The sequence below is a fragment of the Centroberyx affinis genome, unplaced genomic scaffold (assembly GCF_046629955.1).
Source record: "Centroberyx affinis isolate AG114_WGS23_722 - 3 ecotype Tasmania unplaced genomic scaffold, CSIRO-AGI_Caff_v1 ptg001434l_1, whole genome shotgun sequence".
Taxonomy (NCBI): Eukaryota; Metazoa; Chordata; class Actinopteri; order Beryciformes; family Berycidae; genus Centroberyx; species Centroberyx affinis.
This window is the reverse complement of record NW_027279909.1, coordinates 720,258-739,192: the sequence shown is the minus strand read 5'-3', so window position 1 is coordinate 739,192 and position 18,935 is coordinate 720,258. Positions and strand designations below refer to the sequence as shown.

The 18,935-nt window shown below is 46.7% G+C and overlaps 1 protein-coding gene across 1 annotated transcript in view; it reads left to right on the top strand.

Annotated features, from left to right (window-relative positions):
- The window catches only part of LOC139650047 (slit homolog 1 protein-like), a 39,500-nt gene that overhangs the window by 14,049 nt on the left and 6,516 nt on the right, over positions 1-18,935 (top strand). The window contains exons 7-27 of the mRNA XM_071526586.1: positions 1,671-1,742; positions 1,849-1,920; positions 2,239-2,382; positions 3,782-3,945; positions 5,062-5,085; positions 7,732-7,876; positions 8,087-8,161; positions 8,298-8,441; positions 8,538-8,681; positions 8,783-8,949; positions 9,699-9,831; positions 11,511-11,579; positions 11,671-11,742; positions 11,851-11,922; positions 16,145-16,216; positions 17,425-17,588; positions 17,707-17,831; positions 17,960-18,057; positions 18,186-18,325; positions 18,425-18,518; positions 18,648-18,785. Of these exons, the coding sequence (XP_071382687.1) occupies positions 1,671-1,742; positions 1,849-1,920; positions 2,239-2,382; positions 3,782-3,945; positions 5,062-5,085; positions 7,732-7,876; positions 8,087-8,161; positions 8,298-8,441; positions 8,538-8,681; positions 8,783-8,949; positions 9,699-9,831; positions 11,511-11,579; positions 11,671-11,742; positions 11,851-11,922; positions 16,145-16,216; positions 17,425-17,588; positions 17,707-17,831; positions 17,960-18,057; positions 18,186-18,325; positions 18,425-18,518; positions 18,648-18,785 (2,328 nt within the window). The remainder of the gene's footprint in view (positions 1-1,670; positions 1,743-1,848; positions 1,921-2,238; positions 2,383-3,781; positions 3,946-5,061; positions 5,086-7,731; positions 7,877-8,086; positions 8,162-8,297; positions 8,442-8,537; positions 8,682-8,782; positions 8,950-9,698; positions 9,832-11,510; positions 11,580-11,670; positions 11,743-11,850; positions 11,923-16,144; positions 16,217-17,424; positions 17,589-17,706; positions 17,832-17,959; positions 18,058-18,185; positions 18,326-18,424; positions 18,519-18,647; positions 18,786-18,935) is intronic.

Genomic DNA, 18,935 nt, shown 5'->3' with positions numbered 1-18,935 from the left:
TACTGGATAGACACAGGGTTAACATCTCCTCATCCTTGTAGATTTATAGACAGTTTGAAGTAAGAGAGGTAGGTTACTGAATAAATTCAACAATATGTGATATGCACATACTGTATTCTAGTCAATAGACACAGGGTTGAGCAGCTACTGTCCCTTCCATCTGGTATTCAGTGTTCTTGTACACAGACATGACCTGCTACTGCTGCTGCTGATGCTGCATTTAGCAACAACAATGCATGGCTGCAGGTCTGCGCTGACCCTCCCTGGCCTCTGTTGATTCAGCTGGCTGTGTGCCCCCACCGGCCCAGCCTGTCCTGCGTCCAACACCCTCAGTGCACTTGTGTTTAGACAGCACAAGTACATGATGATGAATGTGGTCTCCCTCCTTGGTCAGGTTTTGCGTCAGATGAACCCATAAATATACAAGCAAACACATACGGTTTATATTTAGTGGTGGTAAGTTTTTTTTTATGGTATATTATGTATGGAATGTAATTATAATTTAAAGTCTAAAAAAGTAAAGGCTATATATAGTGCATTCCATCTAGGCTGTGTGTGTGTGTCTGTGTTTTGTTTGTTTGTTTGTGAGGTGTGTACAGGTATGTGCGCAATCCCTATCCTGACCCCTTGTCCCTTCCTGTCCCAGTAAATGCCAAGCACACACATTCTCTCTCACCTTGGCCTGGTTTGGATGACCTACACATGAACCACTTCCTTCAGAGAGGATGCTGTAATAGCCCCCCACCCCACCCCCCGCCCCCCACACACACATAATACACCAACACAAAAACGTCTCACTGTAAGTCTACAGACACAGTCCAGTGCAGATGTTGGCTCCTTCCCCCCGTTTTCATTTCCAGGAAACCTCAATCCTTTGCAAGAAGACAAATGGGCACTTATTTAACTGTTACCCCCAAATGAGAAAATATCCCTCTTCTTCACCACATGATGATTTTCCTTCAAAGGCATCCAGTTGACTGGAGTTCAGTCCACATACTCCATTAAATCTCTCTCTATCTCTGTCTCTGTCTCTCTTTCTGTCCCACCGTTCTCTCTTTTACTATTGCATACACTCTCTCATAGACACACACACACACACACACATAAACACATAGACACACAGGCTTAGTGGTTATCCTGTGGGGAGAAGCCTGTGGATCCTATTAACAACGGGCATGTTCAGAAGCAGTCTATTCCACATTGGATCCCAGCCCTGCACCCCATTTTTACAGCACACACACACACACACATCGGGATAAAAGGCAGGACTGGTTGATAGGCCACAAATAACACAAGTAAATGTTTTGATTGGCTACAAATCTTTAGCCCGCTTCATTTAATCGAATCCCTTAAAGGGACGCACCATCAAATCTGGGACAGAGCTGGAACACATCTTCCATACAACTCACACTACATTTACTTCCTCTATGCTGGCCAACGGCAGGCTGGGGAAGGCTTGCATGTTGTGTGTGTGTGTGCTGGCACTTTGTCATCCGTCCCATGTGGGGGGTGACAGCAAGGGGACGACAGGGTCAAACCTCCCTCAGTAAACAGGCCTAATCTTTGACTTTATCCTAGATTCAAACCACATGATAATACAGGGTTTGATATTTCATAAATGAGCCCCTGCATCTCTGCCTGACTGATTCTCTGTTTCCTCTTCAACGCAGAGACTTGAGCAACAACCAGATCTCGGAGATCGCTCCCGACGCTTTCCAGGGCCTGCGCTCGCTCAACTCTCTGTAAGTGACTCATGGGCCAAGTTTTTTTTTGTCTGCGTTTGCGCATAAATAGCTGCGTGATTGTCATTTCCTATATGTGAAGCACATTTGCGTTGTGATTTTCCAGCGTGCTGTATGGAAATAAGATCACAGAGCTGCCCAAGGGGGTGTTTGACGGCCTCTACGCCCTGCAACTGCTGTAAGTAGAACACGCGCCTTGCAGGTCCGCATATCAACACCACAGACACATATTGAATAGCAGACACAAACTCTCTCACCCTTTACTCCCACTCAGTGAGGGAGTTTTAACCTTCAAAAAAAACTTTGTACATAGTTTTGTCGAAGGAATGCATAATGAATGAATGCATAAAGAAACTCTGACAAGCTTCCCCCTCTCTCTTGTCTGCCCCCCTTCTTCCCCCCCCTACCTTCCTCTCTCTCTCTCACACTCTGTCTCTCTTCCTTCCTCGCTCCCTCCCTCTCTTTTTTCCTGTCTTGCTCCGTCCTGCTCTCTCAGGTTGCTGAATGCCAATAAGATTCACTGTGTTCGCGCCAACGCCTTCCAGGACCTGCAGAATCTCTCTCTGCTATCACTATATGACAACAAGATCCAAACCCTCGCCAAGGGCACCTTCACTTCACTAAGAGCTATACAGACCCTGTGAGTCACACACACACACACACACACACACACACACTCTCACACACACATGCGCACGTGCACATGCCCTGACACATTCTGAGCTGTCACCATAAAACATGAGCCAACACATAAGTTGTTTACTCGCAAGTCTCTCTAATAACACAGGAATGGAAGCATGAGGTAAAGAGAAGAGTAAATCTATCATCTTCACAAACATGCACACACGCACACACACACACACACACACACACACACACGCACACACATGCGCGCACGTGGCTTCTGCGGCTGGATCAAAAACAATCCAGACCCCACCCACTGTTTCCACCATTGTTAACTCACTCTGCACCCACGTTGGCAGCACCTATTCCAGCTAAATGTCTCATATTTTCTGTTCCAGTAAACAAGGTGAACCACACACTGTATCACTTCTCACTTATCAATACAGACCCCACACTGTGGTTTCTACCAGCGCTGTTCAAAATTGTTTTTACCACAGTCATCCATATAGCTATCCATGTTCACATACACAAATAAGTGTATGTATGCACATAAGCGTGCACACACACACACACACACACACACCCACACACACACACACACACACACACACACACACACACACACACACACACGTACACACACCTGTTAGGGATGATGGATAGTCCTTCCCTTCTTGGCTCACCAGACGGAAGTTCTCACTGAAAAAGCGCACACACACACACACAGACACACACGGATGCATGCACACACACACACACACACACACACACACACACACACACACACACACACACACACACACAGGGCACTGGGTTTCGGTCTAAAACAAGCCTCGTATTTTGCCTGCATTCTGAGAAAAGGGTAAAAATAGAGCCTTCCCCATGTCTCTGATCATTCAGATTCACCACATAATCCACATGCCAGCACACATGCCAGCACACACTCAACACACTGAAGGTCAAACTGCTTGTGTACACATAAACAATATTAGAGGAAGACTGCTTATTGTCATTTTCTCTTGTTTCTGTGGTTTGTGGTAGGAGTAATGATTTGAATGTTTTATATTTTATATTTTGACAGAATAGTAATTTCTGTCTGAATCTGTAAATATCACATTTTCTAAATGCAGCTATGGGCGTCAAACTAATGTTTGTTTTGTTTTACTTTTTTTCTTTTGTGTTGGCCTCCATCCCACCAGTTCTGATGTCTGTTCCTTTTTTAATCAACTAAGTGTAAGGGTTTGACCTGTTTACATGTTTAAAAGTTACAGCTATAGTTTGTGATTTTTGTTCTTTCCCCCCTCTTGTTCTGTTCTTCCTCTCCCCACTTCTTCCTCTCTCACCTCTTCTTCCCTTCCTTCCCTTCTTCCCCTCTTTTTCCTCTCCACCTCTCTCCCTCCCTCTTTGCTCTCCAGTCACCTGGCCCAGAACCCATTTATCTGTGACTGTAATCTGAAGTGGCTGGCAGACTACCTGCGCTCCAACCCCATCGAGACCAGCGGTGCCCGCTGCGCCAGCCCACGCAGACTGGCCAACAAACGCATCGGGCAGATCAAGAGCAAGAAATTCCGCTGCTCTGGTATGCCTGCGGCTCGGTATCAGTATCTCTCCCTGTCTTTCTGCTCGCTCTCTCTTTCTCCTTTGCTCTCTCTGGCTCTCCATCTCTTAGACAGGCCTTGCTATCTCTCTCTCTCCTCACTGGGAGTGGCCATTCTCTGTGCATCTGTCGTTCCCTCTGCCTCATACCGCATTTAATGAGCGATCATTCCTGGTAAACGTTTTTATTCAGCCTATCATTTGCTGTGCCGGTGCTCCTCAATCAATATCTCCCCCAGACGAACTGGAGGCCAAGGAGAGAGGCATCTCTCTCTGTTTCTCCGTTTCCCCTCCATATTACCACATCGTGAGTCTGGTTTCACATGGAGACCGCAGTGAGCTGAGATCACCGGGCAAGGCTGGCACAAGGGCTAGAGTTTCTGTACGTGCCCGCCATTCCTCCGGCCTCTGCCAACCTCAGCCCCCCCCCCACCAGCCATCCCCCCTCCATCTCCTGCCCACTCACTGCTCTGCCTGGCAGGCTCAGGTTTCTGTCACGCCCGCCCCCTCACTCCTCTGCTCTGCACCGGCCAGGCCTGGCGGTGCCCACTGCCTGCTCCCTGTGCCCACTATTGTGTTTATGCACCGGGCTTCGCTGTCTGGCACTCTGCACCACTGAGGTTTCACACTTGTTTATGGCTTCACTCACTTGGCTAGACCTGCTGAAGAAGGGGGTTCATGTGTTTTCTGTTTTTGTCTCTTGGTTTCTTTCGTTCTGTCTTTCTTTGGGTCTTCATTTGTTAGTTCACTTCTTTCTTTCTTTCTTTCTTTCTTTCTTTCTTTCTTTCTTTCTTTCTTTCTTTCTTTCTTTCTTTCTTTCTTTTTCTTTCTTTCTCTTTTTCTCTGTCTCCCCGTCTTCCCCTGTGTCACTCTTCCTTAGCAACAGCCAAATATTTACCATCATTCAGCATCGATACCAGTTTCTCCACATTGCCATACACAGAGATAGTCACGGGCTACTCTGTATAACTGTCATATGCCTTGAGTTGTGTGTAGTCATATATAGGCACTATATATGACTGTGCTGAAGCATAGCTAGACCACAGCTATGCGGACTGTTCTCACTGACATCCCTCCCTCTTTCTTTTCTCCATCACAGCCAAAGAGCAGTACTTCATCCCAGGTGAGTGGCTTGTATGCGTTCACACCTCTCATTGTCTTCTTCTTCTCTTTAAGTACTACCCTCTCCCACGCCCGGCGGCATCTTTTCTTTTCCGTTACTTACTGCTCAATTACATGAATGGAGGCGCTCTCACAGGTCAGATAAGCTGAAGTTCAGAGGAAAGGGCGTGCAAAGAAAAAAAACATCTTTGGCTTTTTTATGTTTTGTGTTTCTGTGCTGACGGTGGCACTGTATGTCTGTATGCATGTGAGAAAGGGAGTTGGGGCCTATGCGTGACTGTTGTACCTATGTGTGTATTTTTATGTGACGTGTGTGTGTGTGTGTGAGCTACTTTTCTCCTCAGCTCTGTTTTCCTAACAGTCTCAGCAGATAGAGCCCAAAGGAAGCCCCTCTTTGCTTTGGCACGAGCACAGACAGTCACTCACCGAGAGGGACAAGAAGAGGGAGAGAGCGAGGGAGGGAGAGAAGTACAGAGGGAAAAGGAAAGCGTGTCCATTCTATCAGTAAAAGCTAAAGAAAATAAAGCCCACCAGAGGACCCAGATTCCTATCAGCGGATGTTTCCGGACCCCTTAACAAGAGCACTTCCAAGAAAATAACGAGGAGGAGCGCTGATGTGTGTCGGAGTCTGTGTGTGTGTGTGCGTGCTTGTGCGTGTGCTGGTGTGTTTATGCATGTGCCTGTGTATGGTGAGTGTATTGTGGATGTGTGTGTGTGTGTGTGTGTGTGTGTATTAATGTGTCTTTGTGTGCTAAGCCAAGATAAAGCACTACTGGCTTAGAGAACAAATGGAAGTACTATGTAAGCAGAAGGAAGATCAAAGTCGAATGTGATTAATGAGAATTATACCCTCCCCGAATGATAACGATAAAAGCCTCCACAATACACACTCACATACACACACTCTATCTCTCTCTCTCTCTCTCTCTGACGGCATAGGGATTCCATATTTTAGTACATTGATAATGAGGTGCTGCAGGAGAATCTCTTATGAGAACTTCTACAACTCCAGCGATGAGTCACATTGGGCCTCAGAGGGAAAAACAGGAGCCTCCCGCCACTCCTCTCCTCTGTTTTCTCCTCTGTCGGCCTCAACTCTTCTGTGTCACCGCCACCATGCAATTGTGACAATGACGATGACTCAGGCTCAGGAATCTCTCCCCGGCTCCTCTGCATCCTCAGGATCAAAGCGCTTCGCTGCACTTTCATTGCTTCCTGTGTAGCGGGAAATGCCTTTTCCTGTTGTCTGGCCTAGTGAGGGAAAGTTCCTTAATGACCAGCATTACTGTGTCTGTCTGCGCCCTCCACTTGGACCACGGAGCCACTCTGTGGTGGGAGCCAGAGGAAGTCATTTCTGTGAACAGGACTCACTTGATTCCTTCAATGACCAACCGTATTGCAATAAACCTCAATGATTAGGGTTTGGGGTTAGGTTAGGGTTACACATACTGGTCCATTTTTTCTTTGGACACATTTTTGAATGATACCCAACAGTTGGATTTCTTCCTGGTTGTTTGAGGTTTCCCTTTTCATGGTTGTGGTTTGGGTGCCCTACGATGGCCCGCTGACGTCATCCCCAAACCTCAGGCAGAGAGGTGTGCAGATGTGAGCATGCAAGAGGGACGGGGCACAAAATGCTCTCCTAACAGAAAACGCCGGGCTGTCCTCTCTAAATGGAAAATACGCAACCATGCACACACATAAGCCCCACATGCACACACACATACACTGGGAAACAATACACACACCCGCAGATACACACATTGCTCTAAGTGGCTCCCAGTGCTTCTCCATTATTAAGCAGCCGTGATGTAACTGGCAGCACGCTCTTTGGCACGTAATGTCTATTCATAGACAGAGGAGGTGCAGGAAAACGTCCCACACTCCCCACGCTGCCTCATTCTTGCTCTTCCTCTATCGGGACAGACATCTCTCTTGCTCCCTACCTCCGGCACTCACCTTTCATTTCTCTCTCACTGATCTTCTCTTCCTCCTTCCCTCTGTTCTTTTCTGCATGCATTCATGTCCCTCATGCCCTCTCCTCCCCTCCTCCTCCACCTGTCTGCACACCCTTTCTCTACACGTCATTCAACTACCTCTCTCTCATCCATCCATCTCTCTCTCTCTCTCTGTTTCTCTCACTCTCTCTGGGGCACTCTGCTTCGCTGAAGCTAGCTGCCCAAATCCTCTTTGGCATCCCAACTTCCCTATCTCAATCTCTCCTGCTACTGTTCTTTTCACCCCACTGCTCCCACTCTATCACCTCTCTAAAATAACTTGCACCCTCCCTCCCCCATCCATCTTTCTCTTGTATTGTCTTCCTTCCCTCCCCTCTGGGTGAGGCAGTAAGTGCAATTGTTGAGGGTCATGGTAGGAGAGCTGCAGGATGTTCTTCACGGCGTTAAGGTTATGGATTAGCTGAGGACGCTTCTTACGTCACAACAGGACAAACTACTTACATACAGTTGCGGAGGGACCAGATGCGTGACTGGTGCCTTCACGGAGCAACGATCCTATCCAGGATCGTACGGTATGATGAGTTTGGCGGGTGTAAGTGAAGTGCGTGTATTGGTAAAGGAAAGAGGCTGATGTCATTCAAGTTTAAGTCAGATGAATACATGTCTTGTGTTTCCCTGTGTGTATTCAGGTACAGAGGACACCCGTCTGAATAACGAGTGTAACAGCGATCCAGTGTGTCCTCCCAAGTGCCGCTGTGAGTCCAATGTAGTGGACTGCTCTAACCTGAAGCTCACCAAGATCCCTGAGCACATCCCCGCCTCCACCAGCGAGCTGTAAGGCATCAGCATTCACTAAGCCTAGCACTCAGCCCACCAAGATTATGAACTACTCTGTCTAGTTTATACTGTAAAATCCCAAGACTCTCACCTTCGGTAGCTAATTTTTATATTTGCGGTCAGTCATCATGGAGTATTTAAAGTGGACATTGAATTTGAATGGATTTGTGTCTTTGTGTGGTTAAACTGGTTCGTCTCTCTCTGTAGCCGCCTCAACAACAATGACATCACCACTCTGGAGGCAACAGGAGTGTTCAAGAACCTCTCCCAGCTCAAGAAGATGTAAGTGAAACATTCTGTCTGCCATGGTTCACAGTTTAAGGCAGAATGTATTTAATACTTTGGATTTTTAACCAACAAGTTCTCCAAATGTTATGCTTCATAATTTATTCTTTGTCATAACCTTTTTTCTCTACAGTAACCTTAGCAACAACAAGATCACAGAGATTGAGGATGGGGCGTTTGAAGGGGCGGCATCTGTCAACGAGCTCCACCTTACAGCCAATCAAATCGATTCAGTCCGCAGCGGGATGTTCCGTGGCCTCGAGGGGTTACGCATGCTGTGAGTGATGCGCGCACACAAGGACGTCAATGTTTCTAAATGCAAGCTAGAATTTCTACTTTTTGAGCTGAAAGTTTCTATTTCTCTCCGCTTCAGGATGCTGAGGAACAACAAAATCAGCTGTGTGCACAACAACAGCTTCACAGGACTGCACAACGTCCGTCTGCTGTCTCTGTACGACAACCAGCTGACAACCATCACTCCTGGAGCCTTCGACACACTGCAGACCCTCTCCACCCTGTGAGACCCTGGCACACACACAGAGTCATCTTCACCTGTGCATCTGAATGCTTTTGAACCGCAAGGATCTGACCGCCTCTCTCACGCTCCCTTTCTCCCAGCAACCTATTGGCCAACTCCTTCAACTGCGACTGCCGCCTGGCCTGGCTCGGCGATTGGCTGAGAAGCAGGAAGATCGTGACGGGCAACCCTCGCTGCCAACGGCCCGCCTTCCTGAAGGAGATCCCGCTGCAGGACGTGGCTCTGCCGGACTTCCGCTGTGAGGAGGGTAAGTGGCACCTAGACGTCCTGCTCTTCATCTTTCATTTGAGTCAGCTTCTTTTTAAATAGCTGCCGTTGTCTTTTCTACTCATGTATGTCTGCTTTTGAGGCTTTGAGGCACCTCATGAACTTTGAATGAAGTGATCTGTCTCTGCGAGGGGGGATAAACCTCTCCAATACAGATGACCTCTACTGTGTGAAACTAACCTGACTGGACATGACCGATGAAGTTTTCAACAATACATTATGAACAAGAGGTGCTTCAAAGTGTCTGAGATAATCTTAAATAATGATGGTCATTGTGCGAGTCTTTTGTTTACTGAATAGATTGCTACTCAGCAGTTCCTAAGCTGCTGGTCGATGACTGGCTGAGTGCAGCTATTGAGCTGTTTGCCTTATTGACCAGTCAGCCTGTTTGCACATGAGAATGAATGTTAAACTTGTCTTCAGGCCTCAGGCAGCCTCCATTCTCTGCTCTCGCTGGTCGATATTACATTAGCGGGGCTCCTCTCCCTGCTTGTCTTCATTTTCTCTCTCTGGTTTTGTTTTTCACATTTTTCACTTCCTTTCTGTTTTTCTTTTTCTCAATGTCTCACCATTAACTTGAGGTATTGTGCTGTTTTTCCTTTGGATTTAGTCTTAACACACTTTTTCTGCATCTGGGTCCATAGCTCTTTATTTGGCTTTCCTTCTCTCCTTGTCATTTCTCCTCCTCTGCTGTACCTCACTCCTCTCTCCATCTCCTCTTTTTCCCAGGCCAAGAGGAGTCCAGCTGTGTGCCCAGGCCACAGTGTCCCAGTGAGTGTACCTGCCTGGAGACTGTGGTGCGCTGCAGCAACAAGCACCTCCGCGTGCTGCCCAAAGGCATCCCCAGAAACGTTACTGAACTGTGAGTTCCTAATGCTATGAATATTTAATCACACGTGTATCTTATCAATTTCAGTTTTAGACATTACCATACATTTGTCAGGCTATGATGAAGAATAATTGGACAGGCATCAGAGGGGGAGAAAGTTTCAGAGAGAGTTCAGGAGGTACAGAGGAGATAAGAGTTAGTGAAAACAGAGGAAAGAAAACAGATCTCATCATTTGGAGAAGAGGAAAGCAGTCAATAAACCCTGCAGTTATTCTCTCAGACATTCTTCTTCTGCGCTCCCTGCAGCCCTGAGGGCTAACACTGATGTCACTCTCACACTCAGAGCCAAGGATCAGAGTGTGAGTGTGTGCATGTGTGTGTGTGTGTGTGTACATGCCTGTGAGTGTGTCTTGAGTCTATGTGTGTGTCTCTGTCTCTGTGGCTGGGTGGGTGGGTGTCTGTGTGTATGTATGTGTATGTGTGTGTGTAGTGTGCATGTGCGTGTGTATGTTGTATATCTAGTGTGTGTGTGTGTGTGTGTGTGTGCGTATTTGTGTGAGAGCCAAAAGCCTGTCCACAGGAGCAGAGGGGAGCAGGAGGACATTTTAATGAGCAGTTTTCAATGGAAAGGGGAGGGAATGGAATAGGTCTGGAACTTTCCAATACTGCTTCAAGTAGTTCAGACACACGCGCACACACACACACACACACACACACACACACACACACACACACACACACACTCACACACACACACCCACACACACACTGTGCGAGCCTTGAGGCCTGTCATTGTCCCAGCAGGTGTGACCAGGTGTGCCCCTCAGTGCCGGGCTTTCATCTAGTCATCCGGAGAGTTTGCTACTCCATCATTATCCCAAGTGTCCTCTGCACCGTCATTACCTATCATTACCCTGAACCCAAAGGCCCCCTAACTAACCAGCACCCCCCCTGCCCTTCCCGCCCATAGTACAGTCAACAACAATAGCAGGAGAAAGGCCCTGCAGCCCCTTTCAGAGAGACCAGACCCTAAATCAGCCATTCATGAAGGTGACAACCCTCTGGTAGCACTTTGTCCTGGCAGACTGCAGGGTGGCTGCATCCCTGCAGGCATGACATCCTCTGTGGTGGCTCTAACACACATTGGCATGTTAACACACACACACACACACACACACATGTAGGTGTGTGTGAGACAGCAATGTCACACAGGGTTGTTCGGGTGCAACATTCTGCCCTATGGAGTGACCCGCTGCTCCTCCATTGGAGACTTTATCACATGTTAAGCACTGGCATTTCACATCCTAGATAACTTTAGACTAAATATGCACTCACACACTGGAGAAATGTGCTAATCTAAATGTTTTTTGAGATATTTTTATTTGATCACAGAACAAGAACAGCACAACAACAATATATCACCTACACAAAAACAAAGTCACTTCAATTAACAGCGGGGTGGTGGGTCAGAACAAATTAGGAAATACAGAAAAACAAATACCCTTCCACCATATGCATCAAATTAAATCTCTTACAAAGTTTACCCCCTTTGTTATTTTTTTTTATTTATTTGTTGTTAATTATGATAGAGTCCCAGTTGAGGCCTTATGCAACCTTGCAGTGTATCGCTCTTGAATAAGCTTTACTATGATAATCACCAAGCTACACCGATTTCTTATTGCTAAACTAAACATTTCTGTCTGTCTCCTCAGATATCTGGATGGAAACCAGTTCGGCATGGTGCCAAAGGAACTGTCTACATTCAAATACCTACAGCTGGTGTAAGTCTGTTTTTACTGTCTTTCCCTCTGTCTAACTGTCTCTCTGTACAGATCAAGATCATGAACTTGTCTCTTTTTTTCCTCCTTTCAGAGACCTAAGCAACAACAAGATCAATTCTCTGACCAACTCGTCCTTCGCTAACATGAGCCAGCTCACCACTCTGTAAGTCCTGACCAGCCTCGCTCCGTCATACCAAAGAGCTAGTATTTCATTCTGGTGTTGACAGTAGAATGGGAACAGCTGAATTTGATATTGTTTTTTTCATTGCAGGATCCTGAGCTACAACTCTCTGCGTTGCATCCCCGGAATGGCCTTCAGTGGACTGCGCTCTCTCCGATTGCTGTGAGTTTCTTTTTCTTTCTCTATGTGTGTGCATATGTGTGCGTATACTGGAAAAGATGTTGATCTTAACAAGTCATTTAGTCTAGTATTGAGTCTCAAATCCTTTTAAATAAGTGAAAAAAATATGTCAGTGAGGTGAGATTCACTTGTTTCCAGTGCAGATCAATAATTTTCTTGAAACGTGAAAAGTGACATTATCCACCTTATTGTCACTTGTTTCAAGAAAATTCTCGAAACAGGTGAAACTGCACTGGAAACAAGTGAAATTATCTCAACCTACTGGCAGATTTTTTCACTTCCTTTAAGGAAAACAAGATTTTAAGACTTTAATACCAGACTAAATGAGTTATTAAGGTAGATATTTTTTGCAGCGTGTGCAGTCTGGGGAGAGGGTGGAGCAGATGCTGAGAATCTTAGAGTGACTCCAGAGGAACTAAACACAGTATAAACAGTTATGACAGCTCATGAACACACAGACACACACACACACACACACAGAACTCTCCTGGCCTATTTTCCTTTTTTAAATGGTACCGATGGGGGCAGCGGTGGTGTTCCAGCTCATATCGCTGCCCACGCCTTGTCTTCAGACATCTGACCAGTCTGCCCGTTCACCTCTGAACGCCCCAAGCTCATCACTGCCGTACCGCCAGGGCCAAACACGCGCCCCCACAACCCACTGCACAAAATCACCCTGACACTGATTACTGGAGAACCAACTGTAATGGTTTTGACTCTGCCTCGGGCTTTTATGAAGTTATAAAGTCTTTGATTGTGTACTCTCAGTGACCATGGACTCCTGTGGATACATCGGTCTGCTAAACAACTGAGATGTCGAATGTAAATGTGTTGGACAGATAGATGACGAAACCAAACCAGTCTTTGGACCTGCATCCAAAGATACAGCAGCTGGATCACTTACACTTTAACTCAAACATACAGCTCAGTTCTGCGAGAGAGAAACAGACAGACCAGGCCAAGCAGCACTGCTTATGAGATTATGTATGCGCGTTCATCTGCGTGTGTGTGTGTGTGTGTGTGATTAGTGCCTGTATGCATACATGTTTGTCATCTGCTGGCTTGGTGCCGGTTTGTATGTGTGTGGGAGTCGACTTATCAGCCGTCCATGTGCGCTCACACCAGACACACTTTTTACTACTGACAACAAAGCTTCAACAAAGCCTCTTTTTACGGCAGGATTCGACCAAAGCCCCCGATCATTACGAGACACAAAGCGTAAGAGGCTTTTTAGTGCGGAATGAGAGTGAAGCTCAGTCGTCATTAGTTGATGCCGCTTTGCCAGTCTGGTTGCGTTGGCTTTGATCCCTAATGAAGCTACCTCCGTTATTTCTGCTCTCACTCACTCACGCCACCTTCATTCCTAAAATACTCCCTGTGTGAGCATGCTAGACGCCATGCTACCCCCCCCCCCCCCCAAAAACACACACACACACACACACACACACACACACACACTGGACTACCTTGTCTCAGTCAAACAGGAGTCCAAATGAAGCAGAAAACTTTGATGTCTTTACTGCTGGTCTGATCAATCAAAAGCTCCCTCCATTAAATGTCAATTGGTGCCATGTCTTTTATTTTTCTAAGCGAGGCTGTGGGGGTTAAAAGAAAATGACGCGACAATGAGCCCCAGTTAATAGTTTTCAACTTTAAGACTCTAAAGCGGGTTCAGAGTTCAAAGTTGGCGGGTACGAAGCTTCACAGAAACCACAGCGAGGTGCCAAAGGCGGCTCCAAGCGCGACACACTCACACATACTCACACACACCGAGGTGCCAAAGCCTTTATAAAGCAGCACCTTCGGCTTTACAGAGCAGTAAAGAGGAGAAGAATCATTAACGCTCGCAGCTTCAAACGGACCAGGGGTCTGGGCCTGGCATGGATGTGGTTTGGTTTGGTGTGAGAGTGTGTGTGTGTGTGTGTGTGTGTGTGTGTGTGTGTGTGTGCGCGTGCGTGTGTGATGGTTGTGGTTTGGGCTGGGGATTAATAAGCTGCTAATTGGCCTGCTGGGTATTAGGTGTGAGGGGAGTGTGTTGAGACAGCGCCAGGGCGTGGCTCTCCAGGGTTTCGGTGGGAAGAAAGTGAAATGAAAGAGTGCGATAAAGGAGAAGAAAAAAGAGCGAGAAAAAGGAGAGCAAGAGCGAGAAAGCTGGAATAGGTGAGATGTAGTGATGGAATGGTATACAGCTGTAGAAAAGAGGAGAGAGCGAGAGAGAGAGAGAGAAAGGATGCCAATAGGAGAGAGGATCAGGTTTCTTCCTGGAGACTCCCTGGCTCCTTTCTCCCATGAGAGCCGGAGTGGCTGGCACACTGCTGCTGGCTTCATGCCCGCTGTAGCCTAACTGTTCCCTGACTAACCCAACCCAAGCCTTCACTGGCCACTCCAGACTAATAAGCCTTCTCCTCCTGACATACAATACTTGGCCAATTAACTTGTTGCCTCAGATGGTTATATTGTATATTTTCCTTCATGTACTCAAGCACAGCTCTGTACACTGCAAAAAACATCCATCTAACAATCTTAACATTTAGTCATTTAACAACTCATATTCAGCCTTCAAATCTTATCCTATTATAAAATGAGGAAAACTCTGTCTGTCTGTTTGTCTGTCTGCGTGCATCCATTTTGCTCCTCAATGGGTTGGCCAATCAATCTGAAACTGCACATGGGCATTGAGCATTGGCATAGGCAGGGACTGACGAAGGTGATTTTTCCATTTTCCCAAATTTACGCTGTTTATGCGCATTTTCGGCAAGTCTGGCAGAGTTGTGGCGCGCGCATCCCTGGGTATGGACTAGAATTTTTTAAACCAAGAAAAAAATTCTGCAAATGAGGTACATTGCTTCCGTATGCAGTTCCACTTGTTTCAGTAATTTTCTAGAAATGAGCGTCAGTATCTTGAAACAAATCAGAAGAAGGCATATCACTGCACTACTATCAAGAAAATTACACTTGATCCTACAAAATACTTGAAACAAGTTGATTTGCAATGGAAATGGAAACAAGTGACAATATCAAGCCCCACTGGCAGATTGTATCTTCTCTAATTTTAAGAAAATGATGATTTTAGGACTCAATAATAGACTAAATGACTTGCTAAGATGGATGGATTTGCAGTGTATCCTTTCACCGATCGGCAACCTGCCTCGCTCTCCGTATCCGTCCCCCTGTCCTGAAGACTGTGCTGCAGCTTAGTGGTAATTCACAGATCAAAGAAAGTAGGAAGTAGGGTTTCAAAGTCTGTTTATACATAAATTCTGTTCATTAGAGTGTAGCAAAGAGCAAATCTGTCATGTGTTGGTGCTGTGAACTGGGCTGTGGTAGCATTAGCGTGCGGTCAGCTGAGAGCAGGAGGTGGTAATGACCTGGCGGATTACAGCAGCCATCAGTCATCTAGCCATTAAGCCATGTTGGCTTGTCACCCTATATCCTACCCAGAGAGCGGCAAGGAAACAGCACTGGTATAGCATACACACACTTCACGCTAATGCAAAACACTAATACATATGCATACGCCCTAAATACACATGCATGTATGCACATAGATATAAACCTGTGCATCTGTACACATGATTACACCAATGTCTTTTCCTCCTGCATGCTCTTTGCTATAACTCCGCTGCCCCCCCCCCCCCCCCCCCCCCCCCTCCTCTGTACCCTCGCTGGCCTTACCATCCAGACGAACACAGTAACTCGACACCGGCCTTTTCCAGACTCACAGAGCCTCACATCTTGGCCAGCTGTACAGGGCTCGACCAGAAATACAAGCCACCTACCACCCATTCAGAATGCCAACACAACACTCTCCTGAGTGAAACATTCACTCAAATCTTCCCCTTATTTCTGCTTTTGCTTGCATGCGTCAAACAGAGTGCTGTATGCCTGAAGAGCTACGCAAAATAGTTACTGCTGCTTTGTGTTTTGCTCTTTTTTTTTTTTTTTACCTCACCTTGGATTAAAGTGAAGTGAAATGAAGGCTTGAAGTGTTTCCCTTCATGGATGGAGTACCGACTTCTTTCAGTTTTACTGGGATTGTTTGATTTGATTTTGATGACTGAGCACCCAACTGGTTAACTAGAGTAGCACACTTATACTCCTTTCTACATATACATAGTTATTATTGTTTGTTCCTGTGATTGAATGTGTTCTCATTTTTTGAAATATTTTCTCCTCTCTCTTGACTCCCTCCATCGCCCCTAAGGTCTCTCCATGGCAACGAAATCTCAGAGCTTCCAGACGGCATCTTCAACGATGTGGCCTCACTGTCCCACCTGTGAGTACACACACAACACACACAACACACACACACACACACTGTATGCCCCAACGGCAGCTTATGTGATGCCCTTTGCACTTAGCGCTGAGTCTGTGAAGTCTATTCATGTACACTTCACACACATAGATACATACACACACTTTCAGTCACAGAGGGGGTCTGGTCGGACTGCCAGCAGAGTGTGGCTCACAGTGGCCTGTCTGTAGTCCTCTTTGGTGGGCTCCACATGAGCCCAGCCCTCCCTTAATCAGCCACAGTCCTGTGGTTAAAGCAACACACAGACCCCTCCACTGTCTCATCTGTCTGTGACATCTCCAAGACACACACACACACACCAGAGTCACACACTATACATCCTAAAGGTTTGACAGCATTCTTCATGGTCTGTGGACTTCAGTGTTTGTTTGTTTTTGTTTATTTCTGTCCAGTTTTTTGTGTGTCTGATGGGTGCGTAGTGTGTCTGTGCGTGTGCTTGGGTGCATGTAAAACTACACTGAAGTTATCTTTACAGTATGTCCTGCCATCCAGGCTAGATGTTCACATCGTTTCTCAACAGTCACCGATCAATAGACCTATCAATGTCAGTGCCACAGAGTTGGAGATGGAGGGGAGTGGAGGAGAGGAGGACAGAGAAAGAGGGCAGTTTAGGAGTCAAGGCTGCATGAAAAGTGGGACAAAGGGAGGGATGGAGGGGAGCCATTGATTCAGCGCCACAGTCAAGTGGCGTTCATGTTAGCAGATGTCAGGTGTCAGCTATTGGCCCGGCCTGAAAGATGAGCCTGTGTTCCACCGTAATGGAACAGCATCGATTCAGGAGTGTTTGTGCATCCAGCGGGAGGACAGAGCCGCATTGATTCACGACCACCATGACAGAAGTGGTTAAGTGCGCCTTCTGTTCACATGTTCCCCTATAATTGAGAGGCCCAGCTCCAGATGATGTATGATGGTGCAAAATGGCATTGAGAATTAAACTTTAAATCTGTATTATGCTTGTTGAAGCATTATTTTTAAATGTATAGTACACCGAGTTAGTCATGGACTAGTTTTGTAAGGGCAGAGAGACACCTGCTGGTGATACAATGTATTACATCAATATACCCAGAATTCATGAGTCCCTAACTTTGAGCCAAATGATGCTGAGAAGTATAACATGGCCATTTTATATCACCAATTCCTTGACCAGTTTCTCTTCCCTGCTTTCCCAGTGCCATTGGTGCCAATCCGTTGTACTGTGACTGTCGTCTGCGCTGGCTGTCTGACTGGGTGAAGACTGGCTACAAGGAGCCCGGCATCGCCCGCTGTGCCGGCCCGCAGGGCATGGAAGGCAAGCTGCTGCTCACCACACCTGCCAAGAAGTTTGAGTGCCAAGGTGAGTTAGCATCTTGATCAGTCTGACGGAGAGAGAAACGAAGACAGCACTTGAAGGACGCTGTATCCGAATACTATTAATTCGGGCATTCATTCTTGTCTGTCATGCATTTATTTAGGCGATGTGGACACTGCAGTCCTGGCCAAGTGTAACCCTTGTCTGTCCAGCCCCTGTCTGAACCAAGGCATCTGTCACAGTGACCTGGTGGAGATCTACAGGTGCAGCTGTCCTCCAGGATTCAAGGTCAGAACCACCTACTCAGTGCTTATCTAAGCACACCCCCAGTTCAGTGATGAAAGTATCTGAAAGTATTTGTGAAATATAAGCACAATGGCAAACGTTGTCTCTGTTCTGTGTCTGCTGCAATGCAGGGCAAGAACTGTGAGACCGCTCTGAATGCCTGTGTGAATAACCCATGTGCCAACGGGGGATCCTGCCAACTCAAAGAGGGTGAAGAGGGAGCATACGGGTGAGGAAGACAATCTGTGCAATCAGCGCATTGGAGGAATGAAATCTCTTAAATGAGAGAGATATTTTATTCTCTTTTATCTCATGAGTGATTTGAAATGATGGAATGATGTGTGCGTGTTTTCTCAGTTGCTCCTGTCCTTTGGGCTTTGAGGGCCCGACTTGCCAAACCAACATTGACGACTGCGAAGACAACGACTGTGAGAATGGAGCCACATGCATCGATGGAGTCAACAACTACACCTGCCTTTGTCCCCCCTACTACACAGGTACTGCAACACACATGGTGCATTCTGACAGCTGGGACTCGGTTTATATTATATTTCTGCTATGCCCCTTCCGCTAAGCACTTTCCTGCTTCTCTGTAGGGGAGATGTGTGAGGAGATGGAGGACGTGTGTGCCCCGGGACGGAGCCCCTGCCAACATCAGTCTACCTGCCTCATCACCTCCGCTGGGCCCAAGTGAGTGGGCGCTGTCACAGCAAAGAGGCTTGGGACTATAGATTGGATAACAGGTTTTACATACAGACTGAGAGGTACCTCTGAGTTCTGCTTGATGCCAGTAATTGTGTATGTGTTTGTGTATTGCAGGTGTGTGTGCTCTCCTGGCTACGTTGGTGATGAGTGCAGTGTAGACTATGACGACTGCGAAGAGCATCGCTGTCAAAATGGAGCCCAGTGTGTGGATGAGCTCAACGGATACGCCTGCGTCTGCCCTGAAGGATACAGGTGAGGGAAACACAAATGCTATGTGTACCTGCTAATCTTATTTTACATTGAATACAAACTTGTGTAGGTTCATTTCAGTCATCCAGGTAGTAAGATATCCAAAAATAAATAAATACAAACCACTGGACTTAAAATGAAGAGTTTTGAAGA